General features: G+C 45.6%; 1 protein-coding gene across 1 annotated transcript in view; it reads left to right on the forward strand.

Moving 5' to 3' along the window:
* HENMT1 (HEN methyltransferase 1) overlaps window positions 1–17,413 on the forward strand; it is an 80,566-nt gene that overhangs the window by 33,179 nt on the left and 29,974 nt on the right. The window contains exons 3-4 of the mRNA XM_040407096.1: window positions 6,553–6,665; window positions 10,851–10,985. Of these exons, the coding sequence (XP_040263030.1) occupies window positions 6,553–6,665; window positions 10,851–10,985 (248 nt within the window). The remainder of the gene's footprint in view (window positions 1–6,552; window positions 6,666–10,850; window positions 10,986–17,413) is intronic.

The raw sequence follows: 17,413 nt of genomic DNA on the forward strand, positions 1-17,413 counted from the left end.
CTGGGCGTCTCCTTCTCCCAGGCTGTAGCGCTGGCCAATCACAGCGCTCAGCTCATAGCCTGAGAGGTTTTTTTCTCCCAGGCTATGAGCTGAGTGCTGCGATTGTCCAGCACTCCAGCCTGGGAGAAGAAGACGCCCAGGACAACAAGAGCAGGCTCCTCCCAGTTGAGCCGAAAATCTGAAAGTATAGAAAACCACTCTTCTCAATATTATAAGGCTGTAGCCTGGAAGTAAGTGGCCAGACTTGCATGTAGATTTATTTATTTATTATTATATGCACTTACATAGCGCTACTATATTCCGCAGCGCTTTACAGACATTAGCATCCAACTGTCCCCAGTGGGGCTCACAATCTAAGGTCCCTATCAGTATGTCTTTGGAGTGTGGAAGAAACCGGAGTTTTCTGCCTCATTTTAAGGGGGTTGACTCATCTCAGACATTGGGAGCATATCGCTAGGTTATGCCCCCAATGTCTGATAGGTGTGGGTCCCACCTCTTGGTCCTGCACCTATTTCTAGAACAGAGCCTGCAAAGTGTCGGAGGACGCACCCCGCATGTGCAGCTGCCCTCCATTCATTTCTGTTGGAGTGCCGAAAATCGCCTAGAGCTGGCTTCTTAAGCCCCATAGAAGTGAAAGGAGGGTGGCCGCGCTCGCAGAGTGCACTTCCCATTTCTCAGGCACACCGCTCGGCTATTTTTGGCGCTCCCATAGAAATGAATGGAGGGCAGCCACGCATGTGCCATGCGCCCACCGGCATTTTATGGGCTCCTTTCGAAAGATAGGTGCAGGTCCCATAGGTGGGACCCGCACTTGTCAGACACTGGGGGCATATCCTAGCGATATGCCCCCAATGTCTTAGGTGAGACAACCCCTTTAACCCATAAGAAAAAAGCTATACCCTTATTATATTGAGAATAGAGTTTTTCATGCTCAGAAAGCTAATCCATATTTGTGGTTTATTCACAATAAAAAGCTATACCCTTATTATATTGAGAATAGAGTTTTTCATGCTCAGAAAGCTAATCCATATTTGTGGTTTATTCACAGACACAATATACTGTATAATTATATATTATATTCACTGCCTGTCCCAAAAAAAAAAGTCGCCACCAAAAAAAAGCCTTTAGCTTTGATTACGGCACGCATTCGCTGTGGCATTGTTTCGATAAGCTTCTGCAATGTCACAAGATTTATTTCCATCCAGTGTTGCATTAATTTTTCACCAAGATCTTGCATTGATGATGGTAGAGTCTGACTGCTGCGCAAAGCCTTCTCCAGCACATCCCAAAGATTCTCAATGGGGTTAAGGTCTAGACTCTGTGGTGGCCAATCCATGTGTGACAATGATGTCTCATGCTCCCTGAACCACTCTTTCACAATTTGAGCCCGATGAATCCTGGCATTTTCATCTTGGAATATGCCCGTGCCATCAGGGAAGAAAAAATCCATTGATGGAATAACCTGGTCATTCAGTATGTTCAGGTAGTCGGCTGACCTCATTCTTGGAGCACATACTGTTGCTGAACCTAGACCTGACCAACTGCAGCAACCCCAGATCATAGCACTGCCCCCACAGGTTTGTACAGAAGGCACTAGGCATGATGGGGGCATCACTTCATCTGCCTCTCTTCTTACCCTGATGCGCCCATCACTCTGGAACAGGTTAAATCTGGACTCATCAGACCACATGACCTTCTTCCATTGCTGCAGAGTCCAATCTTTATGCTCCCTAGCAAACTGAAGCCTTTTTTGCTGGTTTGCCTCACTGATTAGTGGTTTTATTATGGCTACACAGCTGTTCAGTCCCAATCCCTTGAGTTCCCTTCGCATTGTGTGTGTGGAAATGCTCTTACTTTGACTATTAAACATAGCCCTGAGTTCTACAGTTGTTTTTCTTCGATTTGATTTCACCAAACGTTTAAGTGATCGCCGATCTCGATTATTCAGGATTTTTTTCCTGCCACATTTCTTCCTCGATTGCGATGGGTTCCCACTATCCTTCCAGTTTTTAATAATGCGTTGGATAGTTCTTAACCCAATTTCAATAGTTTCTGCAATCTCCTTAGATGTTTTCTCTGCTTGATGCATGCCAATGATTTGACCCTTCTCAAACAGACTAACATCTTTTCCACGACCACCAGATGTGTCTTTCGACATGGTTGTTTAAGAAATGAGAAGCAACTCATTCCACCAGTTGGGGTTAAATAAGTTGTGACTAGCTGAAAGATAATCGCCCATGCAGTAATTATCCAATAGGAGGCTCATAACTATTTGCTTAGTTAAATCCAGGTGGCGACTTTTTTTTTGGACAGGCAGTGTATATAATAAAGACATTAGTAATATGTATTAGCTTTCTAAGCATAGAAAAGCTCTATTCTCCATATAGTAAGGCTATAGCTGTTTATTATGGTTTAAATGACGGAGAAAAAAGTAGCTGAAGAAAAAAGTCTCATCTCCTGTAAAAACAAAAGATCGGGTATGTTGAAATCGATCATGAGCTGTCTTTATTTCTTTGCTGTCAGAGGTTAGTTTTGACACTTTTTGGCCTCATGCACACGACTGTTGTGTGTTTTGCGGTCCGCAAATTGCGGATCCGCAAAACACGGATGGCATCAGTATGTGTTTTCGCAACTTGCGGAACGGCGCGGACAGCCATTAATATAACTGCCTATTCTTGTCTGCAAAACGGACAAGAATAGGACAGGTTATATTTTTTTTGCGGACCACGGAATGGAGCAACGGATGCGGAAAGCACACTGAGTGCTGTCCGGATCTTTTGCGGCCCCATTGAAGTGAATGGGTCCGCATCCAAGCCGCAAATACTGTGGCTCGGATGCGGACCAAAACAACGGTCGTGTGCATGAGGTCCTAGGCCTTAGGCCTCATGCACACGACCGTTTTTATTTTTCCATTTACTGGCCGTTTTCTGCGTTCCGTATAGGGTCCGTATACTGAACAATTCATTTCAATGGGTCTGCATAAAAAAACGGAATGTACTCCGTATGCATTCCGTTTTTCCGTTCCGTTGAAAGATAGAACATGTCCTATTATTGCCCGCAAATCACGTTCTGTGGTTCCATTCAAGTCAATGGGTCCGCAAAAAAAACAGAACACATACGGAAATGCATCCGTATGTCTTCCGTATCCGTTCCGTTTTTGCGGAACCATCTATTGAAAATGTTATGCCCAGCCCAATTTTTTCTATGTAATTACTGTATATGCCATACCTAAAAACGGAACAGAAAAGGAAACAAAAAACTGAAGAACAGACCCGTGAAAAACGGACCGCAAAACACTGAAAAAGCCATACGGTCGTGTGCAATAGGCCTTATGCACATTAGATAGTCAGTTTATCCCATCAAAATCAGTAGGTACGTGTGTAGGAGCACCTTAAAGGGGTATTTCAGGATTTTAATATTGATTAAGGACAGAACAATAATATCAGATTGGCGGGAGCCCAACACCCAGCACCCTCGCTTATCAGCTATTGACGTGAACGGAAGCAGAGCTATCAGTTACAATGCCTGTTCACTGCACACTGGACGGAGCTGTGTCGTTTCGGCACTGAAGCTCCTCTGAAACAGCTAATCGCCAGGGATGCAGAGTGTGGGACTCGATATTGATGTCCTGTCCTGAGGATAGGCTATCAGTATACGGCCTCATGCACACAAATGTATTTTCATTGAGTGTCCGTTCCGTTTTTTTTGCGGACCTTATACTGAACTATTCATTTTAATTTGTCTGCAAAAAAAACGGAAGGTACTCCACGTGCATTCAGTTTCCGTATGTCCGTATTTCTGTTCCACAAAAAAATAGAACATGTCCTATTATTGTCCGCATTACAGACAAAGATAGGACTGTACTATTAGGGGCGAGCTGTTCCGTTCTGCAAAATACGGAATGCACACGGATGTCATCTGTATTTTTTGCGGATCCGTTTTTTGCATGAGGCTTAAAAATGTTGGAATACCCATTTAAGTGCAAACCAGATGGGAGAGAATGGGGCTGTAGAGTACAGGTGGAGTGCCTTCAGTTCTGAATAAACACTTTTTGTGAACCTTGATCTACTGAATAGGGCTGTATAAAACCCACCTTATTTTCATTATTATCATTGGCAAAAAGCATTAACAAGCAATGCTACAAGTTAAAGGAATATTCTGTCAATCAATAGAAATATCTGTAGGATGCTATGCTTTTCTGATAGGTGGGTGTTTGATCACTGAGACTTCCACCAATTGCTAGAACAACAGCACTAAATACACTGCTCAAAAAAATAAAGGGAACACTTAAACAACACAATGTAACTCCAAGTCAATCACACTTCTGTGAAATAAAACTGTCCACTTAGGAAGCAACACTGAGTGACAATCAATTTCACATGCTGTTGTGCAAATGGGATAGACAACAGGTGGAAATTATAGGCAATTAGCAAGACACCCCCAATAAAGGAGTGGTTCTGCAGGTGGTGACCACAGACCACTTGTCAGTTCCTATGCTTCCTGGCTGATGTTTTGGTCACTTTTGAATGCTGGTGGTGCTTTCACTCTAGTGGTAGCATGAGACGTAGTCTACAACCCACACAAGTGGCTCAGGTAGTGCAGCTTATCCAGGATGGCACATCAATGCGAGCTGTGGCAAGAAGGTTTGCTGTGTCAGTCAGCGTAGTGTCCAGAGCATGGAGGCGCTACCAGGAGACAGGCCAGTACATCAGGAGACGTGGAGGAGGCCGTAGGAGGGCAACAACCCAGCAGCAGGACCGCTACCTCCGCCTTTGTGCAAGGAGGAACAGGAGGAGCACTGCCAGAGCCCTGCAAAATGACCTCCAGCAGGCCACAAATGTGCATGTGTCTGCTCAAATGGTCAGAAACAGACTCCATGGGGGTGATATGAGGGCCCGACGTCCAGAGGTGGGGGTTGTGCTTACAGCCCAACACCGTGCAGGACGTTTGGCATTTGCCAGAGAACACCAAGATTGGCAAATTCGCCACTGGCGCCCTGTGCTTTTCACAGATGAAAGCAGGTTCACACTGAGCACATGTGACAGACGTGACAGAGTCTGGAGACGCCGTGGAGAACGTTCTGCTGCCTGCAACATCCTCCAGCATGACCGATTTGGCATTGGGGCAGTAATGGTGTGGGGTGGCATTTCTTTGGAGGGCCGCACAGCCCTCCATGTGCTCGCCAAAGGTAGCCTGACTGCCATTAGGTACCGAGATGAGATCCTCAGACCCCTTGTGAGACCATATGCTGGTGCGGTTGGCCCTGGATTCCTCCTAATGCAAGACAATGCTAGACCTCATGTGGCTGGAGTGTGTCAGCAGTTCCTGCAAGACGAAGGCATTGATGCTATGGACTGGCCCGCCCGTTCCCCAGACCTGAATCCAATTGAGCACATCTGGGACATCATGTCTCGCTCTATCCACCAACGTCACGTTGCACCACAGACTGTCCAGGAGTTGGCAGATGCTTTAGTCCAGGTATGGGAGGAGATCCCTCAGGAGACCGTCCGCCACCTCATCAGGAGCATGCACAGGCGTTGTAGGGAGGTCATACAGGCACGTGGAGGCCACACACACTACTGAGCCTCATTTTGACTTGTTTTAAGGACATTACATCAAAGTTGGATCAGCCTGTAGTGTGTTTTTCCACTTTAATTTTGAGTGTGACTCCAAATCCAGACCTCCATGGGTTGACAAATTTGATTTCCATTTTTAAATTTTTGTGATTTTGTTGTCAGCACATTCAACTATGTAAAGAACAAAGTATTTCAGAGGAATATTTAATTAATTCATATCTAGGATGTGTTATTTTTGTGTTCCCTTTATTTTTTTGAGCAGTGTATTTAGCAGTAGGCCCTTTAACTGTTCTACTGAGCAGCAGTCTTGATCCATCTCTGTGTAGTTAGGGCAACACTACTCATTCACTTGAATGTGGCTTTGTTGCAATACCAGACACAGCTCATATATAGACACCTTTATTAGATTTGTCTAAACCTCAAGATTACACTGCGTGTTGTCTCGGAAGTCTTGGTGGCGCAGTGTAATTACAAGTACTTGCTCTATTCACTTGAATGGAACAAGCACTCATACTTACACTGCGCCACCGCTGCTAGGAGTGTTAGCGCATGTTAATGGTAATTGGTAGCGATGGTGGTCGTGCTTGATCGCAATAAAAAAAAGCACCAGCCTATGTGAGCTCCCACGGTCCCGGCCACCAGAGAGGCCGACACTTTTTCCTATACTGTACAAGCACGACCACCGCTAATGGATTGCAGAGTGGTCGTAACCATGGAAACAAGCAGTGTATAATCTGATGGAAAAATGAATCCAGCTAGCAAAGGAGGCAATATGGATAATAACAATACATTAGTAAGTGGCTTGTATTAACTTTCTCTACATGATGTATGCTATTTGCTGAAGTGACACAACCCCTTTAACTTTATTTGGTATCCATTCCTGGTTTTGGCATCAAAAACGGCTGCAAACTGCTTGTGAATCTGGCTAATAGGTGAGCAGCCAGTAATCAGGATAGTTTTATCTGTCACTCTGCAGGTTGCAGATTTGGGATGCAGTGAATGCTCACTTCTGCACAAGCTGAAGTTTCAAGACTGCATTGAGGAGCTTGTTGGTGTGGACATTGATGAGGATGTATTGAAAAGGAAAGGGTAAGTAACATTTTTCTACATTTCTGAAAAAGGTAAGTATTCTCAAAATAGCAGTGATAAGTGTCAGCCAGAGTCGAGTATGTGCACTGCCCCTCCATTCAAACTCTGGGACTGCAGGAGGTAGCTGAGCACTGTACACATACCCCTATAAATTAGCCAGCCGTACAGCCATTGTCATTCACATGCTCCCTTATTTGCCCACCATTCTACTCCTTAAAGGTATTCTACAGTATCTCCAGCAACATCACTAGCCAACTTTTTGCATACATAGTCGTGGTTCACGTGATTAAAACACTCTTTTTCCTTTGGTGATCCGAGGGTCCGTTCTCGAGTTATGATACTTTTTCTTAATATGCAAATCAGGCCTTTAGGCGCAAAAAGGGTGTCACCATTGCTCTTGTTACACCCAAGTTCCACTCCTTTCTATGGCCAGTCCCCACCCTGCACCCCCCCCTCCCCCCCCATTATGCCTTGCCACTGCCTGGCCCTGTCAATCGAAGCAGCAAAGGGGGTGCTGGCCACAAAAAGGAGTGGAGTTTGGGTACAATAGGAGCAATGGTGATACCCTCATTGCACCAAAGGCTTAATTCGCGTATTAAAATAAATTATCATAACTCGGGAATGACGTCTCGGATCAACAAACGAAAAACAGATTTTAATCAGCAGAACCACAGTGTCTATGCAATCAGCTGGATATGGAGGCCATTGGTGAGATTCCCTTTAACCCTTTCGCTACCAGCGCCATACATGTACGGCACTGGAACGATGGGCAAACATGGCGCCTGCCCACACATGCAGCGGGCGTCATGGCCGACGGGTCTCCGCTGTTTCAAACAGCAGAGACCCGCGGCTAATTACGGCGATCGCCAATAATGCCGATCTCAGTAATTAAAGCCTTTAGATGCCATGGTCAAGTGAGATCGCGGTATCTAGAGGGTGGAAAACCCAGAAGAGCGATCTTCTTACCAGCATCCTCTGCGGCCCGTGAGGATGCCGGTTATTGATTTGAATACACCGAGTCTCACTGAAGAGACTCAGGGCGTTAAAGCTGCAATTCTTATTTTGGCCACCAGATGGCAGGCCAACATAAGAAATGAGCAATTCTCAGTAATAAATGGATTTAAAAAATCCATAATTGTTCAAAATTTGTTTTTTGTACACTCACATACGAGCTTCAAAATCATAAAAAAATTAAAAAATATAAAAGTTTAACCCTTAAATCTCCGCCGTTTCTGTATAATAAAAAAAAAATACATAAATAACAAAAAATATAAACATCATGGGTATCACCGCGACTGAAAACATCCGTACTATTAAAATATAAAAATATTTTTCCAATACGGCGAATGGCATAATGGAAAAAAGGGTCAAAATGGCCAATTTGTCATTTTTTCATTGCTTCTCTTACACAAAAAATGTAATAAAATGTGATCAAAAAGTCACACACACTCCAAAATGGTATCAATAAAAATGATAGATTGTGCCGCAAAAAATGAGCACCCACACAGCTCAGTAGACATAACTATTAATAAGTTATGGGGGTCAGAATATGGTGATGTAAATAAAAAAAAATTCTCGAAGTTTACATTTATTTTGACACTATTTAGACATAAAAAACCTATACATATGGGGAATCGTTGTAATCGTACTGGCCCAGAGAATGAAGGGCATGGGTCAGTTTGGCCGCAAACTGAACCTCGTTAGAACAAAACCCATAAAATGGTGGAGGAATCGTTTTTTTTCAAGTCCATCCCATTTGGAATTTTTTTTCCACTTCCCAGTACATTGTATGCCATATTAAATAGTGGCATTAGAAAGTACAACTCGTCCTGCAAAAAATAAGCCATAATACAGCTATGTGAACGGAAAAATTAAAAAGTTATACCATAAAAAATGAAATGAAAACGCAAAGACAAAAAAAAACTCCGGTATCCGAAGGGTCAAATGTGTCAGCCTCCTGTCTTCTGAAAAGTTGCAGTCATGTGCCCCCTATTTACTGAGCTAGATATATGATCCCTAAAAAGTGCCTGCCACATACCCCATCACAGTACAAGCTACAGTCGTGGCCAAAAGTTTTGAGAATGACAAAAATATTAGTTTTCACAAAGTTTGCTGCTAAACTGCTTTTAGATCTTTGTTTCAGTTGTTTCTGTGATGTAGTGAAATATAATTACACGCACTTCATACGTTTCGAAGGCTTTTATCGACAATTACATGACATTTATGCAAAGAGTCAGTATTTGCAGTGTTGGCCTTTCTTTTTCAGGACCTCTGCAGTTCGACTGGGCATGCTCTCAATCAACTTCTGGGCCAATTCCTGACTGATAGCAACCCATTTTTTCATAATCACTTCTTGGGGTTTGTCAGAATTAGTGGGTTTTTGTTTGTCCACCCGCCTCTTGAGGATTGATCACAAGTTCTCAATAGGATTAAGATCTGGGGAGTTTCCAGGCCATGGACCCAAAATGTCAATGTTTTGGTCCCCGAGCCACTTAGTTCTCACTTTTGCCTTATGGCACGGTGCTCCATCGTGCTGGAAAATGCATTGTTCTTCACCAAACTGTTGTTGGATTGTTGGAAGAAGTTGCTGTTGGAGGGTGTTTTGGTACCATTTTTTATTCATGGCTGTGTTTTGGGGCAAAATTGTGAGTGAGCCCACTCCCTTGGATGAGAAGCAACCCCACACATGAATGGTCTCAGGATGCTTTACTGTTGGCATGACACAGGACTGATGGTAGCGCTCACCTTTTCTTCTCTGGACAAGCCTTTTTCCAGATGCCCCAAACAATCGGAAAGAGGCTTCATCAGAGAATATGGCTTTGCCCCAGTCCTCAGCAGTCCATTCACCATACTTTCTGCAGAAGATCAACCTGTCCCTGATGTTTTTTTTGGAGAGAAGTGGCTTCTTTGCTGCCCTTCTTGACACCAGGCCATCTTCCAAAAGTCTTCGCCTCACTGTGCGTGCAGATGCGCTCACACCTGCCTGCTGCCATTCCTGAGCAAGCTCTGCACTGGTGGCACTCCAATCCCACAGCTGAATCCTCTTTAGGAGACGATCCTGGCGCTTGCTGGACTTTCTTGGACGCCCTGAAGCCTTCTTAACAAGAATTGAACCTCTTTCCTTGAAGTTCTTGATGATCCTATAAATTGTTGATTGAGGTGCAATCTTAGTAGACACAATATCGTTGCCTGTGAAGCCATTTTTATGCAACGCAATGATGGCTGCACGCGTTTCTTTGCAGGTCACCTTGGTTAACAATGGAAGAACAATGATTTCAAGCATCACCCTCCTTTTAACATGTCAAGTCTGCCATTTTAACCCAATCAGCCTGACATAATGATCTCCAGCCTTGTACTCGTCAACATTCTCACCTGAGTTAACAAGACGATTACTGAAATGATCTCATCAGGTCCTTAAATGACAGCAATGAAATGCAGTGGAAAGTTTTTTTTTAGGATTAAGTTAATTTTCATGGCAAAGAAGGACTATGCAATTCATCTGATCACTCTTCATAACATTCTGGAGTATATGCAAATTGCTATTATAAAAACTTAAGCAGCAACTTTTCCAATTTCCAATATTTAACTAATTCTCAAAACTTTTGGCCACGACTGTACATACTTTTACACCTGCTCTTGATAGGTTCAGCAAACAACAGTGTAAGCTACATGCTCCATTAAATGTAAGTCACATGTCTCTTTAAGGGAATGTCCACCCAGGATGAATTTTGTAGAGGAATATTTGCCATGACTTACATGTAGATTTTGTCGTAGAATTCACCCTTTGCATTATTTCAAATGGTGAAATCCGCAGCATAATTTTAGATGATGCAAATTTTAAATCCGCTTGGGGACATATGACGTGTAGTCATACCCTTAACATGCCATCCACAAGCCCTCTCCTAATAGTGTCATTCACATGCCCCTTAAAAATGTCAGCCTACATGCCCCCTACTGGTAGTGTTAAATCTAAAACTATACATATGCTATACACTTCAAGTAAAGATTGGAATCAATTCTAATAATGGGCAAAATAAGTGGATCAGTCTGAAAATGGCCTACCCGCCACATGACTACATGGATGTATTCCCAAAATATCTGGTGAATTCACCTTTTGAGGGCAAAGGGTGACATTTGGATAAACAGCAATGAGTGGTTACCATTAACATTAGCTTTTATCATTAGGTACACCTTAACTCCTCTCCCAATGCATTACCTGGAGCCTCTGGAAAGGCCATTGACTGTGACTTTGTATCATGGATCGGTGTCTGAGAAGGACCCTGCTCTGCTTGGTTTTGATCTGATAACTTGCATTGAGCTGTAAGTACGAACAAACATGAAAGTGAAGACAGTATGCATGGTCCAATGTGTTCTGTATTAGCAAGGGTGAATATACAGTGCATTCGGAAAGTCTTCAACCCTTTCGCTTTCTTCATACTTTGTTATGTTGTGGCCTTGCGATAAAATAAAAAAATTCTTTTTTTTCCCATCATTCTGCGTTCAGAACCCCATACTGACAAAGTGAAAACAGAATGCTCGAAATCTTTGATAATCTTTTGAAAAGTAAAAACTAAAATCTTGCACTGAGATACATTTTCAGACCCCTTGCCCAGTACTCAGTTGAAGCCCCTTTGGCAGTTACTACAGCCCCTAGTATTATTGGGTATGTTGCTACAAGCTTTGGCTTTGGGGATTCAAGCACATTTAACAAAGTTTTGTCTCTAAGCCACTTCTGCCTTGGCTGGGTGCTTAGGGTCATTGCCTTTCTTCCCAGTCTGAGGTCCAGCGCACTCTGGATCATACCAAAGGATGTGAATACTGATGTCCATGTGAAATTTTAGTTTTTCCTTTGCAAGGAAATTTGCAAACATTTCTAAAATTCAGTTTTCTGTTTGTCATTATCGGTTTGTGCAGATTGATGGGGAAAAACTAGATTTTTATTTCTCGCCCATATTTATTGGGGGGGATAGGAACCTCTAGGAGGCGTTGACACTAGTAAAAGCTGTTAGCTCCTCCCCTGGCAGCTATACCCCCTCCAGCCTGGAGAGAGAGCTTCAGTTTTTTCTAGTGTCAATAGGAGGCAAGACCTCCCTACTCTGCAGGGAAGCTCCTGAAGATTTTTTTATTGAATTTTTTTATTTTTCCTTCTTTCAGGTGGGAAACAGTGGTCGCCTCGCCTCCCTGTTCTCCCGGGGGAGCACGCCAGCGTTGGTCCGCCACGCTGCCTCCTCCCCCACAAGAAGACAAGGTGGACCAGGGCAGCCTCGCTCACCTGCATCCCGCCAGCAGAAGGGTCACCCATCCAAGTCCCTCTTCCAGTGTCCTGCCAGTACGGTGCCAGTAGCTGAAGGGGTGACCCTGCTGGAGAAGAAAGGGTGAAGATGGTGGCAGGACAGAAGATGAAGTGAGTACACGGGTCTAGGTAAGTATTAACCTCTTCCCCCTCCCTCCCTCTTGGCTTAGTTCTCCCCTGGTGCCCTCAACCCTTCCTCCCTCTTGGCATAGTTCTTGGTGACCTCAAGGGTAAACTGAGGGGGACACAAGGCACAACGCTGCCAGGGGCCTTTATTATTCTTAGGATGGAGGCATTCCAAGACCCCCAAAAACAGTCCCTCTCACTCCCCCTATAGGCCGACGGACGGTTCATAGGGGGTTAATATGGCACCTAGTCAGAAAACTGTGCGGTTACTATGTGTCCCAGACTACTACCCAGGCTATCAGCGAGAGAGAGAGGAGCACACAGCTCCCGCTCCCCGCTATCCAGCTCCATATTCTGCCCCTGTCTTACGGCATGGGGGACTCCGGCTGCGGGGGTGACTACTCTGCCCGTCCTGGATCCAGCGGCAGTGTCTGTTTTGGGCGATGCGCTATCTGCTCCGCTCCAGGCCCCCTTTTCCCCCGGACCGTCCGGCAGTGCTCCCGGCGGCCATGTGTTAATTTAGGCCCCGATTTTGCGGCAGACTAGGCCGCAACTCTTCCTCTGGAGGGGGGAAGGGGCGGCGAATCCTTCCCGCCTAGCTGTTCCCCTCCCCCAGAAGAAAGCTGAGCACCACCCCTGCTCTCTGCAGTTTCACCCCTTCCTGGCCAGCCATTTCTTTTGGCCGGCGCCGAGTCTTCATGGAGTTAGAAACTCATGAAGTAACTGTCACTACCAGAGCTTTGGGACGTTCTCACAGCTCTGTTTCTCCACCCCTGTGATGATGTCACTACTAGAGCTGGGAGGAGTTCTCACTGCTCTGTTTACTTTTGGTTTCCTTCCTCCCAGCTGTTCCTCATGCGTTTGATTTCCCTCTCTTTATATCACCCCTCCTCCTATTGTAGGGCGTGGATTATAGTTCTCATTTCAGTTGTAGCTCTTGCTTTAGTATCTTCACTTGTAGCTATCAGTTCTCTGGACCTGTGTTCTGCTGCAGCAAGCACTCCGGATATTGCCAGCTGTCCTTGGATCCGTCTTCTCTGCGGCTGCAACACCTTCAGCTAAGTGTACAGACATTGTTGTGTACCTGATTATTTTCTGACTGGATCTGAGGTGGCCACGGTTCCCTCCATATACTGAGTAGGGCACCGGTGGCCGTGCCCCTTCCACTATTGTAGGGGTTACAGTGGTCATCAGTCTTAGGCACGTGGGCATGCCTCGTTCCGCCATTTGGATCCGGGCATGTGCTTTAGCAGCATAGGGAGAGCTTTGAGGGTCGGACAGGGGTCACCCTTTATCCTCCCTAGTTTGGGTCCGGTCAGTAGCTCTTTTACTGTGTATACTATTGTTGCTCACATACAGCCGTGACATTATAATCCACCAAAACCGTCCTTTTTTGACATGGATCCGCTTTCTGGCCTGGTTGACCGCATGCAGGGTCTTTCTTTGGAAGTAGCGGATCTCCGTCAATCTATGACTCAGCTTCAAGCATTGGGCTCTGCTCCGGCTCATGGAGTCTGTTGCGAGCCAAAGGTCTCACTTCCGGAAACGTTCTCCGGGGGCAGTGAGAATTTTGTTCGCTTCAGAGAGGCATGCAAACTCCATTTTTGCTTGTGTCCCCACTCCTCTGGTAATCAGGAGCAGAGGGTGAGGATTGTCATCTCCCTGCTCAGGGGTAATGCTCAGACTTGGGCTTTTTCGCTGCCATCAGGGGATCCCTCCCTTCGATCCGTGGAAAGATTTTTTGTGGCCCTGGGGCAGATTTATGATGACCCGGATCGTGTTGCTCTGGCCGAATCTAACTTACGTGTTTTATGCCAGAACAAACTGTCTGCGGAGCTTTATTGTTCTGAATTTCGGAGATGGGCAGCTGATTCGGGTTGGAATGATGCTGCACTCCGGAGTCAGTTCTGTCATGGTCTCTCAGAGAGATTGAAAGATGCGTTTGCTTTCCATGAGAGACCAACGTCCTTAGAGTCTGCCATGTCATTGGCGGTACGCCTTGACAGGCGTCTAAGAGAAAGAAACGAGACCTCTCTGTCCAGCCATTGTCAGTCTAGGGGCAGTGGTGCGGACTCATTCAGTGTGCAGGGGCCTCATCCTGTCTCGCTCCCCTCTGAGGAGGAGCCCATGCAGCTAGGTCGACTTGCCCCTGATAAAAGAGGATTTAGTCCTCAGAGTATGGTGTGTTTTTGTTGTGGGGGCATAGGTCATTTGGCAAATGTTTGTCCATCTAGGAGATTCTTGAACTGTACTAAGAGCGATAATAAGAGAAAAACCTCAAAAGGTAAATCATCAAATTCTGCTTCATCTGCTACTTTGGGCAAAGTTAATGTAGGAATTGATGCTTTTCCTCTGACCTGCAGTTCCCGTTTTCTCCTGTCTGCCAGGGTGGCGCTAGAGAGCAAAGTCATTTCTTGTGAGATTTTTGTCGATAGTGGAGCGGCCGTCAATCTTATTGACACTCAATTTGTAGCCATGCATGGTTTTCAGGTTTGCACATTAGAAAAGGATATACCTGTTTTTGCTATTGACTCTGCTCCACTCTCACAGAGATCTCTGAAGGGCATTGTTTACAATATCCGGCTAGCTGTAGGTGACACTCATGTGGAGGATATATCTTGTTTTGTCCTTAACGGATTGCATTCTCCTCTAGTTTTGGGGTTACCCTGGCTCACTAGACATAACCCACTATTGATTGGCAAGGAAGGCAAATAAATGAGTGGAGTGACTTTTGTAGAGAGAATTGTCTCACAGCGACTTTTGCAGAGGTGTCTACTAAAACTGTGCCATCATTTCTCTCTGATTTCTCGGACGTGTTTTCCGAGAGCGGTGTTCAGGAGCTACCTCCTCACCGGGAGTTTGACTGTCCCATTAACCTCATTCCCGGCGCCAAGCTGCCAAAAGCACGCCTCTACAATCTCTCACAACCGGAAAGAATCGCAATGCGAACTTATATCTCCGAGAGTCTCGAGAAGGGGCATATTCGTCCCTCAAAGTCACCTGTGGCCGCGGGTTTTTTTTTTGTTAAAAAAAAAGATGGCTCTCTGAGACCTTGCCTAGATTTTAGGGAGCTGAACCGTATCACGATTCGCGATCCCTATCCCCTTCCTCTGATCCCGGACCTCTTCAACCAAATTGTTGGGGCCAAGGTGTTTTCCAAATTGGATTTGAGAGGCGCGTACAACCTGGTCAGGGTCAGAGAGGGGGATGAATGGAAAACGGCCTTTAATACCCCTAACGGGCATTTCGAGAATCTCGTTATGCCTTTCGGCCTGATGAATGCTCCGGCCGTCTTTCAGCATTTTGTTAATAGTATTTTCTACCATTTAATGGGGAAATTTGTATTGGTGTATCTTGATGATATTTTGATTTTTTCCCCTGATGTTCAGACCCATCAGGATCATCTTTTTCAGGTTCTGCAGATTCTGCGGGAAAATAAATTGTACGCCAAGCTGGAGAAATGTCTTTTTATGGTATCGGAGATTCAATTTCTGGGTTTTCTCCTCTCTGCTTCTGGTTTTCGCATGGATCCGGAGAAGGTCCGTGCTGTACTTGAGTGGGAGCTTCCTGAGAATCAGAAGGCATTGATGCGCTTTCTGGGTTTAGCGAACTATTACAGAAAGTTCATTTTGAATTATTCCTCTGTTGTCAAACCCCTCACTGACATGACAAAAAAGGGGGCGGATTTTTCCTCTTGGTCGGAGGAGGCGCTTGCAGCCTTTTCTAAGATTAAAGAGAGTTTTGCGTCTGCTCCCGTCTTGGTGCATCCCGATGTTTCCTTACCTTTTATTGTTGAGGTGGATGCTTCCGAGGTGGGTGTGGGTGCGGTTTTGTCCCAGGGCCCTTCTCCTGCCAAATGGCGACCCTGTGCCTTTTTCTCTAAAAAACTCTCCCCGGCAGAGAGAAACTATGATGTGGGAGATAGGGAGTTGTTGGCCATCAAGTTGGCTTTCGAGGAATGGCGCCATTGTTTGGAGGGGGCCAGGCACCCTATCACCGTTTTTACCGACCATAAGAATCTGGCATACTTGGAGTCGGCCAGGCGTATGAATCCGAGACAGGCCAGATGGTCTCTGTTCTTCTCCAGATTCAATTTTGTTGTTACATTCCGACCTGGGATAAAAAATGTGAAGGCTGATGCTCTCTCTCGCTGTTTTCCGGGAGGAGGAAACTCCGAGGACCCGGGTCCCATTTTGGCGGAGGGGGTAGTTGTTTCTGCTCTATATTCCGATTTGGAGGCCGAGGTCCAGGCTGCCCAGACTGAGGCACCTGCCCGTTGTCCTTCTGGGAAGTTGTTCGTGCCTCCTGAGCTACGTCAAAATCTCTTTAAGGAGCATCATGATACGGTTCTTGCTGGTCACCCCGGGAGTAGAGCCACGGTAGATCTCATTGCTCGGAGATTTTGGTGGCCGGCTCTTCGTAAGTCGGTGGAGGGTTTTGTGGCTGCTTGTGAGACGTGCGCTCGTGCTAAGGTCCCTCGTTCACGGCCTTCAGGTTCCCTTCTCCCGTTACCCATACCTTCCCGTCCTTGGACACACCTGTCCATGGACTTTATCACGGATCTTCCTCGTTCCCCGGGGAAGTCGGTGATCCTGGTGGTGGTGGACCGTTTTAGCAAGATGGCTCATTTCGTACCTTTCCCTGGTTTACCCAATGCTAAAACGTTGGCGCAAGCTTTTGTCGACCATATTGTTAAATTGCACGGCATTTCCTCTGATATTGTTTCCGATAGAGGCACGCAGTTTGTGTCCAGGTTCTGGAAGGCTTTCTGTTCTCGCCTGGGGGTTCAGCTGTCCTTCTCTTCTGCTTTTCACCCGCAGTCGAATGGTCAGACTGAGCGCCTCAATCAGAATCTGGAGACATATTTGCGCTGTTTTGTGGCAGAGAACCAGGAGGATTGGTGTTCATTTCTCCCTCTTGCTGAGTTTGCTCTGAACAACCGTCGTCAGGAATCTTCTGATAAGTCACCATTCTTTGGTGCATATGGGTTCCATCCGCAGTTTGGGACATTCTCGGGAGGGGCTCTTTCTGGTTTACCTGAGGAGGAGAGATTTTCCTCGTCTTTGTCTACCATTTGGCAAAAATTCAGAGTAATCTTAAAAAGATGAGTGAGAGGTATAGGCGTGTGGCTGATAAGAGACGTGTGCCTGGTCCGGACCTGAATGTGGGTGATCTGGTGTGGTTGTCTACAAGAAACATTAAACTGAAGGTTCCCTCCTGGAAATTGGGTCCCAAGTTTATTGGGCCTTATAAAATCTTGTCAGTCATCAATCCTGTTGCCTTCCGTCTTGATCTTCCACTGGTTTTGAAGATACATAATGTATTTCAC

This window comes from Bufo bufo, chromosome 9, assembly GCF_905171765.1.
Source record: "Bufo bufo chromosome 9, aBufBuf1.1, whole genome shotgun sequence".
Taxonomy (NCBI): Eukaryota; Metazoa; Chordata; class Amphibia; order Anura; family Bufonidae; genus Bufo; species Bufo bufo.